Below are 17,975 nucleotides of genomic sequence, written 5' to 3'. Positions count from 1 at the left end.
AAAATGTGATATTTGCGTACAACCAAGTTCTTGTTCAAGGTTTGGTTATGATAGGCAAGGCAAGTGTCGAGGACAACCACCTATGATCAAGGTTGAATCAGAAGTGGAATTTTTATTACTTTTTTCAAGTTCTTCATTCAATCTGATGTGATTTCTTTCTTTATAAAAGACCATGAACTCGAGAGAACAAACAGCTGAAACGTTATGAGCTATAACTTGATACTCTTTGCTCGGTAATCGCGATTTGTCACCACAAAACGTATATCTAACTTTTTATTTTTATCGTGCAACTGCAAGTTGGGCGTTAATGGTTTTGAAATTTAATAAATAGTAAAGATACATTGCGACGTCATTGGAACTTCCTTCATATACAGCTGATGTAAGAAGATTTGTTGACATCCATTGTTATAGTTGTCAACTGCTTACAGGGTTGACTTAAAATCATCGCCTGCTTTGGGATTGAGCTCTTTTAAAGGTATTTAGCACTGGAAATCTATGTCCATAAAGGAGTCATTTAGAGAAACCGGGATGGACTGTTGCCGCTGTTTTTTTCCAGTGGAAATAAGTACACTTCATCGTTTTTTTTTAGTGGCAGTCACCCATTTTAAATTTATTTCATGCGCGTGAAATTGTATGTATCACTTTAGGTTAAAGGAAAAAAGAACAACTTCAACTCAAAAACGTTTTAATTTGACATAGCATTCTATTCTGAAATTATTAAAGAATAAATAGAAGGCTTTTATTATAAATTTGAATTGGGGCTTGCTTCATTGCTGCCAAGTCACAGTCATACAACGGGCTTCCAAAAGATCTCGCAAACAGGCAAGGTTTAGGATCTATCATTCCAGCTTATCAGATGGTCACTGGCCTGGCACTGAACTTTGTGATCCAGAGTAGCCTTCTTCCTCATGCTCTACCCACATTGACATTGACAGTATCTGTAATCTTCCTTAGAAATGGAAAACCCAATACTGATGTTAGAGGAACAATATCGCATGCATCCAGAAATAGCAGCCTTTCCCTCCGGCCATTTCTACGGGAATTGTCTTAAGACTCACAGGTTAGATATCATTTATTAGTTTTACTTGTGTTGCTTCACGAAGGAAGGCGCCATGACATTTTAGGAATATTTTGATGATTTTTAAGATGTATATGAAAGGGAAAAAGAATGGGGAAATTAGTGGATTTATATAATAAAGTAAAATGAAGGTTTAATGAAGAATAAACTCGAAGTGGTCTCGTATTTGGGGTAATTTACGAAGTTGTGTCTAGAATTTTTTACTGTCTTAAACCATAAAAAGGTCACCTTTATCGCCCCTTTAAACTTGCAGCTTAGTGCACACGTTTTTCATTTCATTCGTGCTAATATCCTCAGTTTATTCGCGAAAGAAATACTCGTATGATTGTACGTACGAGCATAGGCTTGCCTACAAATCTACTACCACCAAACCGGAAACGAGAAGCGAACGACTTTTAGAAAGTCTAGTACGAGCAAAAATGCGTTGTTATCGATGGATGCGGCCCCACTATTTTGTTTGTTTTGAAAGGCTTTTGTTTCACGTAAAGTTTCTGGAAATTTCTACTGAACTGAATTTTATTCTACGTACTTTAATATCGCGGACCAGCCTGTGATGCGACATTTCTCTTACCCCGAACATATACGAGTAGTTCAGCTAAACATATTGAAGTATGGTAATATATAGATTTAGGCAGGCCTAAAAGCGGAGCTCCCCATTTATTTAATTTTCACTAGAGCTTACAATGTTTTCATTCTGGTGAATAAGCGGCCAATGTACTAATGTTTACGGTGGATTATAGGTGTAAGACAAATTTAAATCGCTCACGGTTAAACTGAATGTCTGCGGTACGACAAAAATAAATCTTAAAGCAGGGCAAATGTCATTACTCGTGGCACGAAAAATTACTTTAGAATAGAGTACAGTAAATTATCTGCTTTCTAGCAATAGTTTCGCGATCCTGTTATAGTTTAGCTTACGAAAGTGAGCTTTATGCTTCTGTCCCTCCCAAAAATGCAAATGTCCCTCCAAAAATGCTTGAAAACTTGTAGGAACAGAATTTTTCCTCCAAAAACGCTATGAATCAAAGAGCTCTTCGAGCCAGGACTGAATTTTTTTTCACGAAGTTTTACGTTTGGTTTTCATACCTTGAACATATATGAGCAGCAGGTAATTCTAGATAGATCCATCGTTGATGAAGCTCATGTGAAACCCGATTTAGCTTTCGAATGCTCTTTCATGTACGACGCTAGCTCTACAGATAGACACGAAAGTCATCGATCGATTATGGCTCTCAATGTCCACTTTTTTGGCGTTCGATTACTTTCTACACGTAATTGTCAGAAACATTTTGTTTCTTAGCTTCTTGTTTTTCTTGTCAAACCACTTTAAATTTTAAAGGCCGCCTTTATACGGCCGTCTTGCTTCACTCTTTCTACCATCAAACTATGGCCGCCATGTTGCACGACGTACGTACGTCGTACGCGCCCGCGAACCATGCCGCTAGCCATGATGACCATGAAAAACCAAAAGCATGGTTCTGTTAATTTTCTATGTGTATGGGGCTCTGCTCTGCGGCCCTTCGGGCCGCTGGGAGCTTCGCTATTAGTACTCGGTAGAATTATTCTAATATTTTAAGCGATGGCGTGACATCGCTTTATGCCATCGAACGAACGGTTCGGTTTGTCTGTTTGGCCCGATTGAACAGAAAATCAAGTTTAACTTAACAAGAAATCGCCGCGTAAACACAAAAGCAAAATACTTCCGTGCAGTTAGAATGGAACACTACAATGTATAAACAAAAGAGACTAATTATACATGATGGGGTCTATTAGATTTAGTTGACAGAAATTTTTAATTCTTATAATACAAAGGGACACTGTGAGCAAGAGATCGTTTGACCTTTCTCGCAGCTTAAAAGCTTGCTCGCGCGTATCGTATGTCGTTTATCCGTGATCTCACACTACAGTATAACGCAATATTTGTTGAGACAACATAGGGAAATCTAAAAAAAAGTATAAAAATATAAAATAAAATATTACTGTTGTTCAATTGAGAAAATCTACGAAGAAAATGTACTGATTATTTGCATCCTTGGTCTGTGAATTCATAACAGCTATACAATCACTAACAAGCTTCTTAGGTTTAAAAAATGTAAGCTGCAGTTGGATAACAGTTTTTTTCACACACAAGGTGTCAGCTACTTTTATTTACTTTAAGTTTTTCCTCAAAATTATGTAAGACCCCTTGTGAAACGCCATCGCTTCTGCATGCATCGCGTGCCATTTATTTACTCGTAAATGCGCAATGAACGAGTATAGTGGGGAGGTTTAGCCGTCCTTCCATCCTTCCTTTCATCGATGTGTTGTAAACATTATGCAAATTAGGTATGCTCACGGGCGCTTTCTAAATTTCTTTTCCCTCGGCTGTGAATAAAAATACAGCTTTACAAAGGTATCAGTTCAAAGAAATAGGTGTAGAAAATACTTCACCCCTGTAAATGAGAAACAATCGTTTCCCAAACGATGAAATATTGCCTTTTCTTTAATAATCGCGAACATTCGGAAACGATGACCAGTGACTTTATGTATGTGTTATTAAAAGACTGGGAAGGTTAGAGCACGGCACAATTTATTAAAGGATAATCAGTAAAAGAGTAACGAAACTCTATACAAGACAGATATCTATATAATATCCGTGGAAAAAAAAGAAGAAGAAAAAAAGAACTTTAGCCGCAGAGTATGAGAGTTGATCCCGGGTCGCACGCATTAGAACGCAGAGCTGTACCACTGAGCCATCGGTTTTCAAAGTAATTAAAAAAGAGAAAAAAGTAATTCTTATACCTAAGCGACCTGTTATGTGTTCACCCTCTTTAAATAAAGTTGGTTATTATTATTAATCCCTATAATGAATATTTTCCATCGATACTATGCTGTTCAAAGGAACGATTCAAATATATCTAACGCATTCACGAATAGGTCATAGACCTCTTTGATTATATATACAATACATGAGAATCCTTGAATGTGGCCCTGACCATTTATACTAACAGTGAACTATAAACAAAGCGTATTTTCTAACAGTGTACATAAATGTTATAGATCATTGGAGAAGAGATCCTTTCCAATGGCAAAGCACTATGCATTGTTTGATGTTGTTCGTGGACAGGACATATGTCAGGATAGAGGGTATGGTTGGCGCACAATTACTCAAGATCCATCTGTTATGTAAATTTGCACGTACGCTGTTGTCGTTAGCTATTTTACGATACCGTTCTTTGGTGTAGCTATTTGTACAGTAATTCTGTATGAGTGTTAGAGCACAGGCGGCCCAGGCTCTCTCGTTAATTATTTGCAACGGTCGTTGTCGGTTCGACTCAAGCGATCGAAAAATGCTTCATTAGTAGGGGGCGTCAGCGGCAAGTGAGGAATAAACGTCCCAAACCCCTCAAAATCACACACAGACAATCAACAATAGGTAGTGATCTTTATTTAGGCACAGTTATGTAATAGGAACGAAGATCTCAAATCGTCAATTGAGCATATTTTTCGTCGCTTGGTCGAACCGACAACGACCGTTGCAAATAAAACGAGAGAGCCTGGGCCGCCTGTGGTTAGAGAAACCGATCGTCTAAAGCTCTGCTATGCAACATATGTTAAGCTTTTTTCTTTTTAGTTATTTTTTTCTCCTCTTAGTCGGCGCGATGGACATGTAGCGAGTCAGTGTGTGAGTGAATGAAGTATGTTTGTTTGTCGACCCAATCACGTTTGAGGTACTATCAGAACCAATCAAATTGCAGTTATAAAGGCAAAGTAACCTGATGCAGTTGTAGCGAGCGATTTCGTTCGAAGATTTTAGATTTATAGAAGGCGGAATTGTTGAGTTGAGAATTAACCCCGGATTTGAAACGCATTTTCGAAACGCTTGCCTGCTTACAAGTTACAACGCACACGCCGTCAGCAAAAGGCCAAACACTAAATTGTTTTTCGAGCATTCGTTACAGTATCCTGTAACAAACAAACGTATCACGTTACGGTTGTAAAAAAGCTAGCAACAAAATAAGCGCTAATTATAACAGAATAAGAATGTGTTATTTCGTGACATTTTGATAATTAAATAAGTTCTTGATTTTTTTTTTTAAATGATGGAAATTTACTATTGAACAAAACAGTTCTGACGTAACAAAGTGCATGTAAAAATGGTTTTGTTTGCAAGCAATTTTTTCCCCCACAAAATGCCTCTAAGTCATCGCAAGGGCTATGTAGTCAGTGAGCCACCATACACAAATAGCTCAACCCATCAAATAAACTATTCCAAAAGGACTAACACCCAGTCTCGCCGCCCCAAGCCACCCCATCAATTGAAAAAAATAACTCCTACATGCTTAGCGTGCCTTTGTTTAAAAATGTAACTGAACAAGATTGTTTGTATATTGAAGTTGGGGGCTTTCGTATTATTTGCGCTTTTATGTCATAAAGGTGTAACAGTTATTTTGTGTCCGGTATTTTCTACAGAACATTATGGGACCAAGCTGAGGCAGATTTGATCGCTAGTCTGTGCTGTGATTTGACAAAGATAATCAGACGCGCCGACAGTATTGGCATTATCACACTGTGTTGCGAACAGAAAAGCGAGATCCAGAGCAGCCTTGCGGACAAGTGAGTAAATCTGTTTTCCAGTCTTGTGTATAAATGAAAGGAACAACGTGATCCTCACCGTTGCAGGCATAACCACGTTTTACAGCGATTCATGCCAATTTTGAGTACAGTACCACTTATGACTCATTTACTTTGTGTGAATTTGCCATTTCGTGGCACTTTTGTCAATTAGGAGGCTAGTGGCCTTTAGTTAATAAAGGTCTTTCATATTATGTCCACCTTACGTTTGCATAGTATCCTTTGCCGCGTGTCTGCAAGCTACGTAATTCATTGACCTGTCCTGCTGCGTCCGTTTCCAAAACTTATATATCAGCGTTTTATCTGGTTCTCCAGGATTCCCAGCAATTTGTTTCACCGCTACAGTTCTCACATGTACTGCAACTTATCACGGGGATGTTTGCTGCATTTTTGGTAAAAACTGTGCTTAACTTGAACTCAACTGAGTACCTTCGATTCAAGGCCTTCAAGGCCTTCACCCTACCACTAGCTGGATTTGTTTTCGGTCGTCCCGAGTTCAAATCCTCGGTCACGCCTTGCATATAGCCAACTGGTCTGCCTCCTGCCAGTTGGGATTTTTAATAATATTATGTTCATTTAGAATATTTGTTTCCTCTGTTTCAGTGGCATGCCTGCAAACTAGCTACCTCGAAGCTAAGTGCATGACCACTATAAACAACATTTACATTTTTTTTTTTTTTTTTTTACAACAAATTTGCCTAGTAAACACGAAAATGAAGATGTCAACTGAATTGTTGGAGATAGAGCAAATTGTAATTAGTTTTATGCGATTTTTCCAAGACACAAGAGCAGAATCTACCCGACTTTTTTATTTTAAAATCATAACTGTGGGTTACTCATGATAGCACCCCTGCAACAACTTCAGTGTACTAGTACAGCAGTTTTTAACAAAAACAGACCATTATTTTTAGATTCCATTGACGTAGATATTGGCTTTTGGCTTGTGATGTATCGAAGTCATGTACCAATTTGTTTTGTGTATATGATAGTGCCCCTTTAAGGAATCGTGCCTGGTTAACGCTTTAAGCTTCCCCTCATAAGCGTCGCCTGTTCTTGTTTCATGCAGGGGTTTACTCAGAGGCAACAATACGATAGAAGTCAACACTGTTGATGGCTTTCAGGTATGTTTGAATTCTTCAGACATTGTAATAAGGGTGATACTATTGTATTGTCGTCAAAGGGATTGAAATAAATGTTTGCTTTGTTCTAATTTTATTCTATTTTATTTTCAGGGAAGGGAGAAAGATGTCATTATTCTGAGTTGCGTTCGAGCACAGAATTATCCTGATCGTACAATGTAATTTGTTTTGCTTTACCATTACCTAAACTAGTAGCGGTCCCTACTAAACTCACGCAAAGACTACCAATAATATACGAGTATTGTTCCATGATTCTTTAGTAAAAGGTATCCTTCTTACATGATTAAGCGTGTTATTAAGGGTAAACGTTTTGTAGCCATCCAAGCAAAACAAATTTAAAACGTTCTCTGGGTGTTTCCTGATTTGCCTTGGAATCACAGACAGCTTCTTCCCTTTGTCTTTTCCCTTATTTAAGACATCTTTGGTTTTTTTTTGTAGGGTTGTTAGTGATAATCAACGAATGAACGTAGCCCTAACAAGGGCGCGGCATGCCCTTTATGTTTTTGGTCACATGGAAACTCTCAAGGTAGGGAATTGTTGGTCTACGTTTTGCTGGCTTGTGCAAGGTGTTGTTTCAACATTGCCAATGCGACGTTTATTGAGAAAAGTATACAATAATTTTACCTTGAGGCACGGATAGGTTTCAAGAACGGCCATCTAATTATAAAGCAAACTGTTCTCAATTTTGTTACCTGCGAAGTTATAGAGACTATATGTACTTGCTTTTACCCTTGTTGTTTTTTACAGGAAAGTTCTACTGATTGGAAAGCTCTTGTGGAAGACGCAGTGAAGAGACGTTGTTTGTTTGCTGTTAAATCCCCAGCAGAGGTCCGGTCAGTTCTTTCTATCGGCCAAACCAAAGAAATACAGTCTCCTGCGAAAGACCCTCGGTTAAAGACCAAACACATTTCGGCACAAGAGAGTGATTCTCATGGCCATAGCTCCAGTAGTAATGACCGTGTTGAATATCAAGTGAATACTTCAGGTGACGCTTCTTACTTTGATTCAGCAGTGGAGCTTAATGAAGGAGAGGTAGTGCTAGTTTCCAAATATGAAAGACAGCAGTCACTTACCACGGGAAGAAGGGTTTGCGCATCAACAGGAATGCACGGTGAGATTTCCACTTTGAAAGTAACGATCTCCACAGGCAGTGAACCGTCACCCAGTAAAGAACAACGAGATGAAAGTGCTTCAGAGAGTAGAAGGAAAGTTGTCAATTCTACACACATTGGTAAGCAAGAGCGAGAGAAGCATGAGAAGGAAGGGACACGGCGTAGAGACCGTAACCAAAAGGAGACTAAGGAAGTTCAAAGGCAACGCTCTAGATCTGATAATCGTCGTTATGACGATCGTCGCCATGGAAATCAAGACAGCGAAAAGAGACACCATAACTACAAGCATTATCATAGACAAGAACACAGAAATGGATGCTCTAAGGAGTCAAACCACACTCGTAGAGAACATTCCAGACACCACTCGTCAAACCGTGGTCGTGTTCACGATCGCCACAGTGATCGAGATTGTGTTAAGGGCAGTGCATATCGGGAAAGACAAATAGAACCAGACCAAAGTAAACGGAGAGCTGATACCAAGGCTAGATATCCTTTTGAAACCACTACCACGTCCTTGGACAAAACTGATGCAGACGAAATGGATTCTAACAACACACTTGAAATAGACACACAGGATGTTTTTCTGCATTCTGTTATCGAAAATAATGCAACTCATACACAAGAATATTTTTTGCAGTTGCATCGACAAGAACGACAACTAGCTAAAACAAGAACGTCACAAAGTGATAGTGAATTGTTACTATCTGAAACCAAAACGTCACCTAATGAAACAGCTGTAACGAGGACTACAAACCCAGGGGTTTCCACCAGAGTTGAAACAACTGTAACCATTGATCAAAGCCCTGGAGTTTCCACAAGAGTCTCGAAACCCACGTCCTTTAGGTTCCCTCCGGCAGCGCCAGGGCCGTCTACATCACCTATCATCCATCCAAACGTCCACATCACCCATCCAAATGGGGCTGCAGTGTCACCAAGTGAAACTGGATGGTCACCAGCTGAAACTAGAACGTCACCTACAGCAACAGCCATACCCAGGACTCCAAATCTAGACGTTTCCTCTAGAGTCTCGAAACCCACATCCTTTATCTGCCCTTTGGCAGCGCCAGGGTCGTCGACATCACCCATCATCCATCCAAACGTCCACATCACCCATCCAAATGGGGCTGCAGTGTCACCAAGTGAAACTAGATGGTCACCAGCTGAAACTAGAACGTCACCTACTGCAACAGCCATACCCAGGACTCCAAATCTAGACGTTTCCTCTAGAGTCTCGAAACCCACATCCTTTATCTGCCCTTTGGCAGCGCCAGGGTCGTCGACATCACCCATCATCCATCCAAACGTCCACATTACCCATCCAAATGGGGCTGCAGTGTCACCAAATGAAACTGGATGGTCACCAGGTGAAACTAAATGGTCACCAGCTGAATCTAGAACGTCACCTACTGCAGCAGCCACACCCAGGGCTCCAAATCTATACGTTTCCTCTAGAGTCTCGCAACCCACCTCTCGAAGCTTCTCTTCGGCGGCGTCTTGGCTATCCACATCAAATGCTACACATCAAAATTCACCATTACATAGCACTTTTGGGGCTGTAGGTAGTTCTTCTAGTTTCTCATCTCGGCCTACAATATCACGGCAATCGAGCTCTCCTCCTTCTCCTCGAAGTAGTACTTTCTTTGGTGAACTAGATCCAGGCGCTCAAAAAGCGGCGGATGTAGTTAGGCAGCGGCATCCTCCTGCGCAGGGCCCGTCGGTAATCCCAGCTATAAGTGGTCTTGGAGGATCTCGCAAAAGAAAAGCACATGCTGGAGTGACTAGAGACGGCAGTTCGCTTAAAGCAAGTGCAAGCCGAGAGGCTAGCTTTCCACCAAAGAAGGCAGCGGTTGTTCCCACAAGGAGAGAAAGCTTGAAGAAGATCCAAGAAAATTTCCGGGGAAGAAAGAATTGGAAATGACTGTCTGCATGGTGGATGGTAACGCTTCTTCAAGAGGACACTACCATAACCAGGATGGCCATGCTGTAGACAGTAGCTATAGAAGGAATGTCAGTTGTCAGCTCCACACATATTGTGCAGCAAGTAATAGCAAGAGAAGCACGAAAAGGAAGAGATACTTGCAAAGGTACCGTCCCAGATCAGATGATCATGAGATCATCGCTATAACGCTCGTCGCCATGGAAATCGAGAAAACGGAGAAAGACACAAAAAACTGCAGTCATCATAATAGGCATGATCTTGCCACTAAGGAATTTAGGAAACATTTCAGACACCACTTATCAAGCGCGATCGCGGTCCTACGTTTGGAAAGTAAGGCATGGTCAGGGGAGACAAATGAAGCCAGACCAAAGTTGGAAAAAGACAAGACCACTAGAGTTAAACATCATTCTGCGCCACCATTTCTTCTTTGGACAAAAATATAGTTTCTAATGAACAAGAAAATCAAATTGATTCTAGCAACACACTTCAAATGAGCACACACTCCCAATATTATCGAAAATAGTGCAACTTATTCTGCAGGATATCATTATCTGTAGCTGCATTAGCAGGACGACAAGCAACAGGGGAACTACCAACCAAAACTGGAAGGTCACCAGCCTGCTGAAGCTAGGTGAAGGTCAGCATCCAAAAAAGAAGGTCACTTACTGAAACAGTCAAGATATAATTATGTGTAAGTTAAAGAACTATATATTAGTGACCATTACCGGTGAAGTGTTTATGTTCTTGGCATACATAATAGCTTACTTTAAGCTAGATTTAAGGTTGTAACGGTGTACAGGGAAATCGTTTATTATTCGATGGCTTTACAGATAATACACGCGAGAAATGAGTTAATTGTCTGCGAGTATTATCTGTAAAACCATCGAATAAGGGATTTATTATTCCACTACACTTTCTTGTCATTTAGCTCCAAAATTAGGCGCTACAGTGTAGTTCAGAATACTTGTAGACTGTAGCGTAAAAAATGCCTTATTTTGCGTGTTCCCTTGTCCTTATATGGTCAAATGACGTAATACTGGAAAAATTACGAGTAGTTTTGTCCTTAACAATCATATTAATGGTGATTTGATGTTTATAGTTATAGAGCAAGACATGTACATTGTAAAAACATAAAACCGCACGTCTACAGGCCAAAGATCATTTTTACCATAAGAAGATATAATAGTTAAGTAAAGAAAAAAAGTTCTTAAAACAATTAATTAAAGACTAGTTTAAAGTGAACTTTTTACAGTTTAGGATGTAATATTTTATAATGTAGGACTAATATAATGTGTTAAAAATAATTACGTTCGCAATTTATTTTTATCAAAATATTGTAAATAAAGGATGAAGCAACCTATCAGGATTCCTTAATAAAGTTATTGTATTGTATAAAATAATAATTATAATAGAGCTTTTATCTAATCGCTTTCATAAAACCAAGCATCTCGCGAATTATAAAACATCAATTAAAATTAACGAACCAATCAGAACTTACCGGTGCCCGGTGCCCGGTGCCAAGCGCAGGAAAACGCGCACAAGCCAAATTGCGATTGGCTTTGGCGTTGCTCCTGATTGGTTAAAAAAATCATGCTGCTCTGATTGGTTAGGGCGCGTTGCAAAAGTTTTTCTTAACGTGGGGTTCTAACTGAATTTGAATGAAATTTTAAGAGGTTTAAAGAAGGGATAGAATTAAGAAAGGATATTATTTTTGAAACGCCACCAGACGGTTGACCCCAGACTCCCATGCCACGCAGAGCACTCCAGGTTGTCAGGGGACTGTTTTGTTGTCCATCTACTAATTTTTAACTTCAAATTCTAATTTAAAATATCAAAATCTTCAATATTTCTTATTTCTCTCAATTTTACTAATCCTTTGAGAAAAACTATCGCCTCCCGAACACAACCAAAAATCATCCTAAAGCATAGATATATGGGATGAGATATATGGGATGAGATATATGGGATGAGTGAGGCGTTTTTGGATTGCTTGAAATGCGAACGAGATATTTCCGTTAAACCCATATTAAGCGGTAGAAAAACGGCTTTCAGCTTTCAGGTGAATCCCCACATAAAGGTGATTCCACTGAAAAAGAAGGACTTTTTAAAATTCTCTAAAACTTGGTCCAGTTGGTAATTATGTTATGAGCATCACAAAAATGAAATAAAAAATGGGCATCACCCTGCTCGTTTTTGTGCAACATGGAGGGCCATTATAGTAAATATACGACCCGCGAGGTTTTCATTGGGAACCCTAGTAATCCGAATGGGGAACTATCATTTCTAGAAAAAATCATTTCTTGCATCAAAGTACTAGAGCAGCTCAACAAAATAGGATTTGATCTCACATTATAAACTATTTTAATTGAACAGGAATTACATAATGTAAGATTATGAAAGAAATTATAGATTTCGCTGCTTGCGCGCATAAATACAGTCAACGTTCGTTATAGCGGACACACTCGGGGCGTCGTTTAGTGTCCGTTATAGCGAGAGTCCTTAATAGCGGGAGTCATTTCCAGTCAAACCTCTTTTGCCGGGGATTTGGATTTTGTCCGTAATAGCGAGTGTCCGCAATAGCGGGGTGTCCGCAAGGCGAGAGTTGTCTGCAGGTTGCTATTAAAATTGAGTGGTTCTGAGAAAGACGACATGTAGCTGTGTTTATGATAATTAAGCCCGCAAATAATAATACTGATGATATAAATGGCTTAACATATTTAAAAAAGGGGGGTGTTTACATGAGAAAATTCGCAGCAGTGCAAGTTCCATACTGGGATGACTACTTGATTTTGTATCTCATTTGCATGCTAGCAGAAATGCATCTGTTTTCTGCTTGTCCCATGTCCAAACAGACGACGCCATCTTGGGTTGACAAATTTTACTCACTTGAACCTTATGGCATGAATAGACGGGATGAAACTTGATACAGTCAACTCTCGCCTTGCGGACACCCCGCTATTGCGGACACTCGCTATTACGGACAAAATCCAGATCCCCGGTTAAAGAGGTTTGACTGGAAATGACTCCTGCTATTAAGGACTCTCGCTATAACGGATACTAAACGACGCCCCGAGTGTGTCCGCTATAACGACAGTTGACTGCTGACTCGTCCCCAGTCGTCTCTTATGCGAAAATTGCAAGACGCGAAGGATGATGACGTGTTGAGCAGTCGACTCAAGACCGACTCAAAAGACGACTGGGGACGAGTCAGCAGTTGACTGTATATATTATGTTTGTCAGTTGTATGCTATTTCTATCTTCTACCGTTATTTGTTTTGTTTTCTTATTGTCAGCCTATCACGTACCGGTTTTTCATCTTAGTTTATTTAAATTTTGTAACCGTTAAGTTTGTTTCCATTCTCACTTAGCATTGTATGCCCCTGAGGAAGGTTGGTTTTGTTCAACCGAAATATTGGGCCAAAATAAATTTTTAACATCAGTCCCTAGCTGTTTGATCAGCCCTGCATCTAAAATTTGTTTATTAAGTCTACTGCTGATCCTGATCTACACCAAGATCCGGCTACAATTTGCTCCTGTTTGTCAGAGTGGTCCTTGCGTAGTTTCGGGGGTGGAAGCGGAATCATGAATCATGAATCATAGCTGTAAAATTGATAGGAATCATGAATCTTTGTGTTTAAAACTTGGGAATCATGAATAACGGAGATGGCCAAAAGAATCATGAATAACAAATGAATTCTTCCATCGATATTGAATGCTTGTGAATATACAATGTAACAAAAATTAAACTGATGGGTCATTTTACTAAATTCTTAACAAATATGTTCCAGAAATGGCCTGAAATCGCATTTCTGAGCATCTTATTTTCAAAATTTCCTGGGGGAGCATGCCCCCAGACCCCCCTATAGGAAAGCAATGGAAACGCGACTGTACCTTTGGCTTGACATCTTCATCCCTTTAATACTATCTTTAAAGTGATCAAGTATGTTACCCACAGTGAATATTTAGAAATAATTTGATGACGAAAGGAGGTTCTGTTAGCAGGGAACCGGAATGTGCAACCAGCCTGTAAGTGAGAAACAACAGAAACTGCTAACACATTATTTTAAAAGCTGGGTGAAAAGAATGAAAATGAATCATGAATAATGATTAAAATTTACAAATGAATCATGAATCATCGAGGTAAAATAAGACAGGAATCATGAATATCCAAAGTCCAATGATTCCGCTTCCACCCCCGACGTAGTTACAGAAGTCACAAATTTTACTCGTGCGCTTCCCATTCCGGTCCACTGGGGCAATCACTGGGAGACGATTTTATACCGAAGCATGTTTGTTGTTCGTTTACATGATACTGTTGCGAGACTTTGTACCGGAATGAATTCTCACTCCGGTACAGCAACCGGGGGAATCTTGTGCAAGTATGTCTCGTTCTGGTATGACATTTCCCATTTGTATCATTCAAACGAATACATAGCCACAAAAGGGAACCGGGGTGAACTCGTGCCGGTGTCCCAGCGGATTTGGTTCCCCCTGTAGTTGATCCCCCCGGACCAAATCTGCTAGCGGATAGGGTCTCCCGGGCTCCTCCCTCGCGAATTTGGTCCCTCCAGCAAAACTCTTGTAACAAGTGAAAAAGTAAACAAACTTTTCTTTCGTACCTTTGGGTCATGAACGAAATAAAGCAAGGCTGATAAAAAAGGAATATAATTTTGATGCGAATATAGATGAATTATACAAAGTACGTCCCAGTGTATACCAAAGTTTATATTTAAGTATGCACATCGGAATTATGTTTTGACTGTTTTGCTCAACATCCTGCCACAACGTTGTTCAAACTTGAATCAACTGTGATAAGATACAATACATCTTGCAACAATATAATTAAGACTATTAACAGCCGGGCCCGGCATCACAATTATAAATGCAAGTAATCATCATGTTCACGGATAAATTTCAGACTTTGTCCGTCCAGAGCAAACATTTTGAGAGCTTAAAGCATATCTTGTAAATAGAAATGAGCCAGAACAAACTGCACTAGCGAAACATGTAGCAAATCCATTACTGAGTTAAAGGTATTTCACTCTACAAACAGGGAACCAGGCGGCGCAGACCTATAGGCCTCGCGCGAGAAATTGGAGAACATCTCTGCTAATTGACAGAATATATCTGAAAAGTTGGCGGAAGAGGGTTGTTAACGAAATTCTTACAGGATCTCTTTCCCCTCGCTTGCTTTTCCTCCTCTCCCCCCCTCCCCCACTCGTTTTTGTTTCGTTTCCTCAGAAACGATACGGTATTATTTTGGCTTCGATGTGAACTATTTACACAGTGGGGGCTACTATCCAATCAGAAGAACGGTCGTAACCACAAAGTAAATACGTTTGACCGAAGGCAATTAATTTCGTAAAAACAAGTTCTTCAAATATCGGAAAGATATTCCTCAGCATAAGAAAAAAATATTGAGATTCGTTACAAACAGAAATATCTGACGACTGCAATGGTTTTAAGTTCGATTAAAGTGATGTATTGTAAGAAAACTAGAGAAAGCTCTCGTAGCGTTTAATTGTTAAGTAAACATTCTAGCGATTTTCTGAAACGGAAGTAAATTTCCACCAATCAGTGTTTGCAAGCGCAAACAAAAACGGGATGACTTGTCGTGTTTGCTCGCACGGGGGGCTGCTATCCATTCACAAGAACGGTCGTAACCACAAAGTAAATACGTATGACCGATGGCAATTAATTTCGTAAAAACAGTCATGTTCTTCAAATATCGGAAATATATTCCTCAGCATGACCAAAAATATTGAAATTCGTTGCAAACAGAAATATCTAACGACTGCAATGGTTTTAAGTTTGATTTAAGCGATGTATTGTAAGAAAACTAGAGAAAGCTCTCGTAGCGTTTAATATTATTCTGAAACGGAAGTAAATTTCCACCAACCAGTGTTTGCAAGCGCAAAGCAAAACGGGATGACTTGGCGTATCTCGTGTTTGCTCGCACGGTAGAGCTTAAGTGCGCTACAAAGAGAAGTGCATATTTGCAGGTGACTTACAAAGTTAATTTTACTTCATGTAACAGAGGAATGTATAAATGTGGGAGATTACCCCATTCTATTTGTACAGGAAAATTTCACGGCATCTTCGACGTCACAAACAGCGCGAATACACGCAAAACTGCGTGGGTTCTCGCGTGGATGTACCCGGAATTGCGTGATCAGTGTCACGTCGGCGTCACAAAAACATTCGAGTCTGCACGGAAAGTTGAGAAGTTCTGTTCAAAGTTTAAATTTTGTAAGGACAGTATCGTATAGCAAGGTGTGCAACTGCCGTGTCGAACTAAATTCGTCTCCTTAGTTGATGTAACGCTCAACATTAACTACCGTTGCAACTGCTGGAGCAGATTTCTGAGATTAAATTAATGTATAAACATTATTTGGATTATTCAAAGCCATCGCGGTCTGATCGAAACTCCACAGTATCGCCAAAAATGCAAATCGTTATTACCAGTGTTACCAATGCAAGGCTTATCAGGTACCATTTTTAAGCAAAAAAGTGTTCTGCAGAAATAAAAAAAAATCATTTTAATTTCCACTGGATGAGTAAAAACGATAAAGGCAAGCTCCCTTCACTTAACTTAATTTGTGTTACTTGAACTCTTGAAAGCCAAACTGCAGCCGGGCGTAGTTTATGTCTCCTTTACATAAAATGGACAGTAGGTGTTAAATGGTAATTTAAGTTACTACTGAATATGAAGTTCTTTTTTCATTCTTCACTCGTGGATAAATTCGGCAAATTCAACATACACTAGGAACGTCTCCAAATTAAAGTAAACCCCACACCCACCTCTCCTTAAGTGTTACACTATTCTCACCCTTCCGCAATCTGGAAACGAAACACTATTTCTTTTGAAATAGCTGCTTGTTGAGTTATTTTTTCAAAAATAGCTCTTTAGTCGGCATGATGTTCCGTGAATCAGTCAGTCAGTGGGTGAAGTATGTTTGTTTGTCACACCAATCAGATTTCAGGTACTATCGGAACCAATCAAATTGTAGTTTATAAAGGGGAAAGCAATCTGACACAGTTGTAGTCAGCAATTTCGTTCGAAGTTTTTAGATTAGAAGGAGGCGGAATCGGTGAGTTGTGATTTAACCCTGGATAAAAACGTTTTTCGTAACGCTCGCCTGCTTACAACGCACACGCCGTGAGCAAAAGGCCCAACACTAACTGGTTATTCGTCTTATTCGAGCGTACGTTTGGAGAGGCTAGCTTTCCTGACCGTAGTAAAATTAACATATAACATTTGCACAAAGCAGATTTGAAGAATAATGTTGTCATTACTTTTGCCGTCCACTTTGCGAAGTTCGTTGGGAAATTGGAAAGTTTGTTATGAAGTTGCCAAATAGGTTGCGAGTTTGTGAATCAAATTGTGAGCTTCGATACAAAGTTCCCAACTTCGGCCCGAAATTAATAAAACCTTCTATAATTATGTTATCAAAAAGGGCTTTGCTACGCTAAACTGTTGGAAACAAATGTCATAAAAATAAAAAACTTTTATGTTCAGCGAGCCGTAAACATGTTGTCTCGAACAAATTAGTCTGTCGCGTCGCGTCGGTTTCGATTAAAATCAATTTTACATATGGGTAAACCATCCAGTTTCATCCGGTTTACAAACGCAGAAGACTTGAAATTGAAGACAGTGAAGATTGTGCCTCACAGAAATCGTTAAATATGTGTTTTCATACAAAAAAGTTGAAATTTGACCAAATTTCTACCTGCATAAAATTTATTTATTGGCAAATCACTTGCGTGATCGCTGATGCGAAACGTTGTCTTGCACTTCAAGCTACTTCAACTTTCCTTGACAAGCTCTAAAATCTTCGAGTTCAGAAATCGTCATGACTTTCGAGCAACATGTCTGGTTTCTCCTCAACTACCAAAACTTCGAAAGTTCAGTCGGGCCGAAGTTCGCAATTTGATTCGCAAACTCGCAACGTAATTGGCAACTTCATAACAAAGTTTCCAATTTCCCAACAAACTTCGCAAAGCGGGCGGCCAAAGTAAACTGAAATCAACTGTAAAACATCTCGTTCAAACATTTAATGAACCGGTACAAGTTTTAACTTTGCTGTTAAAAG

General features: G+C 39.5%; 1 protein-coding gene across 2 annotated transcripts in view; it reads left to right on the top strand.

Moving 5' to 3' along the window:
- The window catches only part of LOC144643749 (uncharacterized), a 50,857-nt gene extending 39,627 nt beyond the window's left edge, over positions 1 to 11,230 (top strand). For both annotated transcript variants that reach the window (XM_078503087.1, XM_078503088.1), the window contains 7 exons: positions 955 to 1,060; positions 4,118 to 4,204; positions 5,531 to 5,674; positions 6,759 to 6,813; positions 6,925 to 6,989; positions 7,270 to 7,357; positions 7,579 to 11,230. In XM_078503087.1, the coding sequence (XP_078359213.1) occupies positions 955 to 1,060; positions 4,118 to 4,204; positions 5,531 to 5,674; positions 6,759 to 6,813; positions 6,925 to 6,989; positions 7,270 to 7,357; positions 7,579 to 9,861 (2,828 nt within the window). In that variant the 3' untranslated portion in view covers positions 9,862 to 11,230. The remainder of the gene's footprint in view (positions 1 to 954; positions 1,061 to 4,117; positions 4,205 to 5,530; positions 5,675 to 6,758; positions 6,814 to 6,924; positions 6,990 to 7,269; positions 7,358 to 7,578) is intronic.
- The last annotated feature ends 6,745 nt before the right edge of the window (positions 11,231 to 17,975 follow it).

Source organism: Oculina patagonica, chromosome 2, assembly GCF_052425735.1.
Source record: "Oculina patagonica isolate OP01 chromosome 2, crgOcupat, whole genome shotgun sequence".
Taxonomy (NCBI): domain Eukaryota; kingdom Metazoa; phylum Cnidaria; class Anthozoa; order Scleractinia; family Oculinidae; genus Oculina; species Oculina patagonica.
The sequence above is the reverse complement of the archived record's forward strand: the minus strand, read 5'-3'. Positions and strand labels throughout refer to the sequence as shown.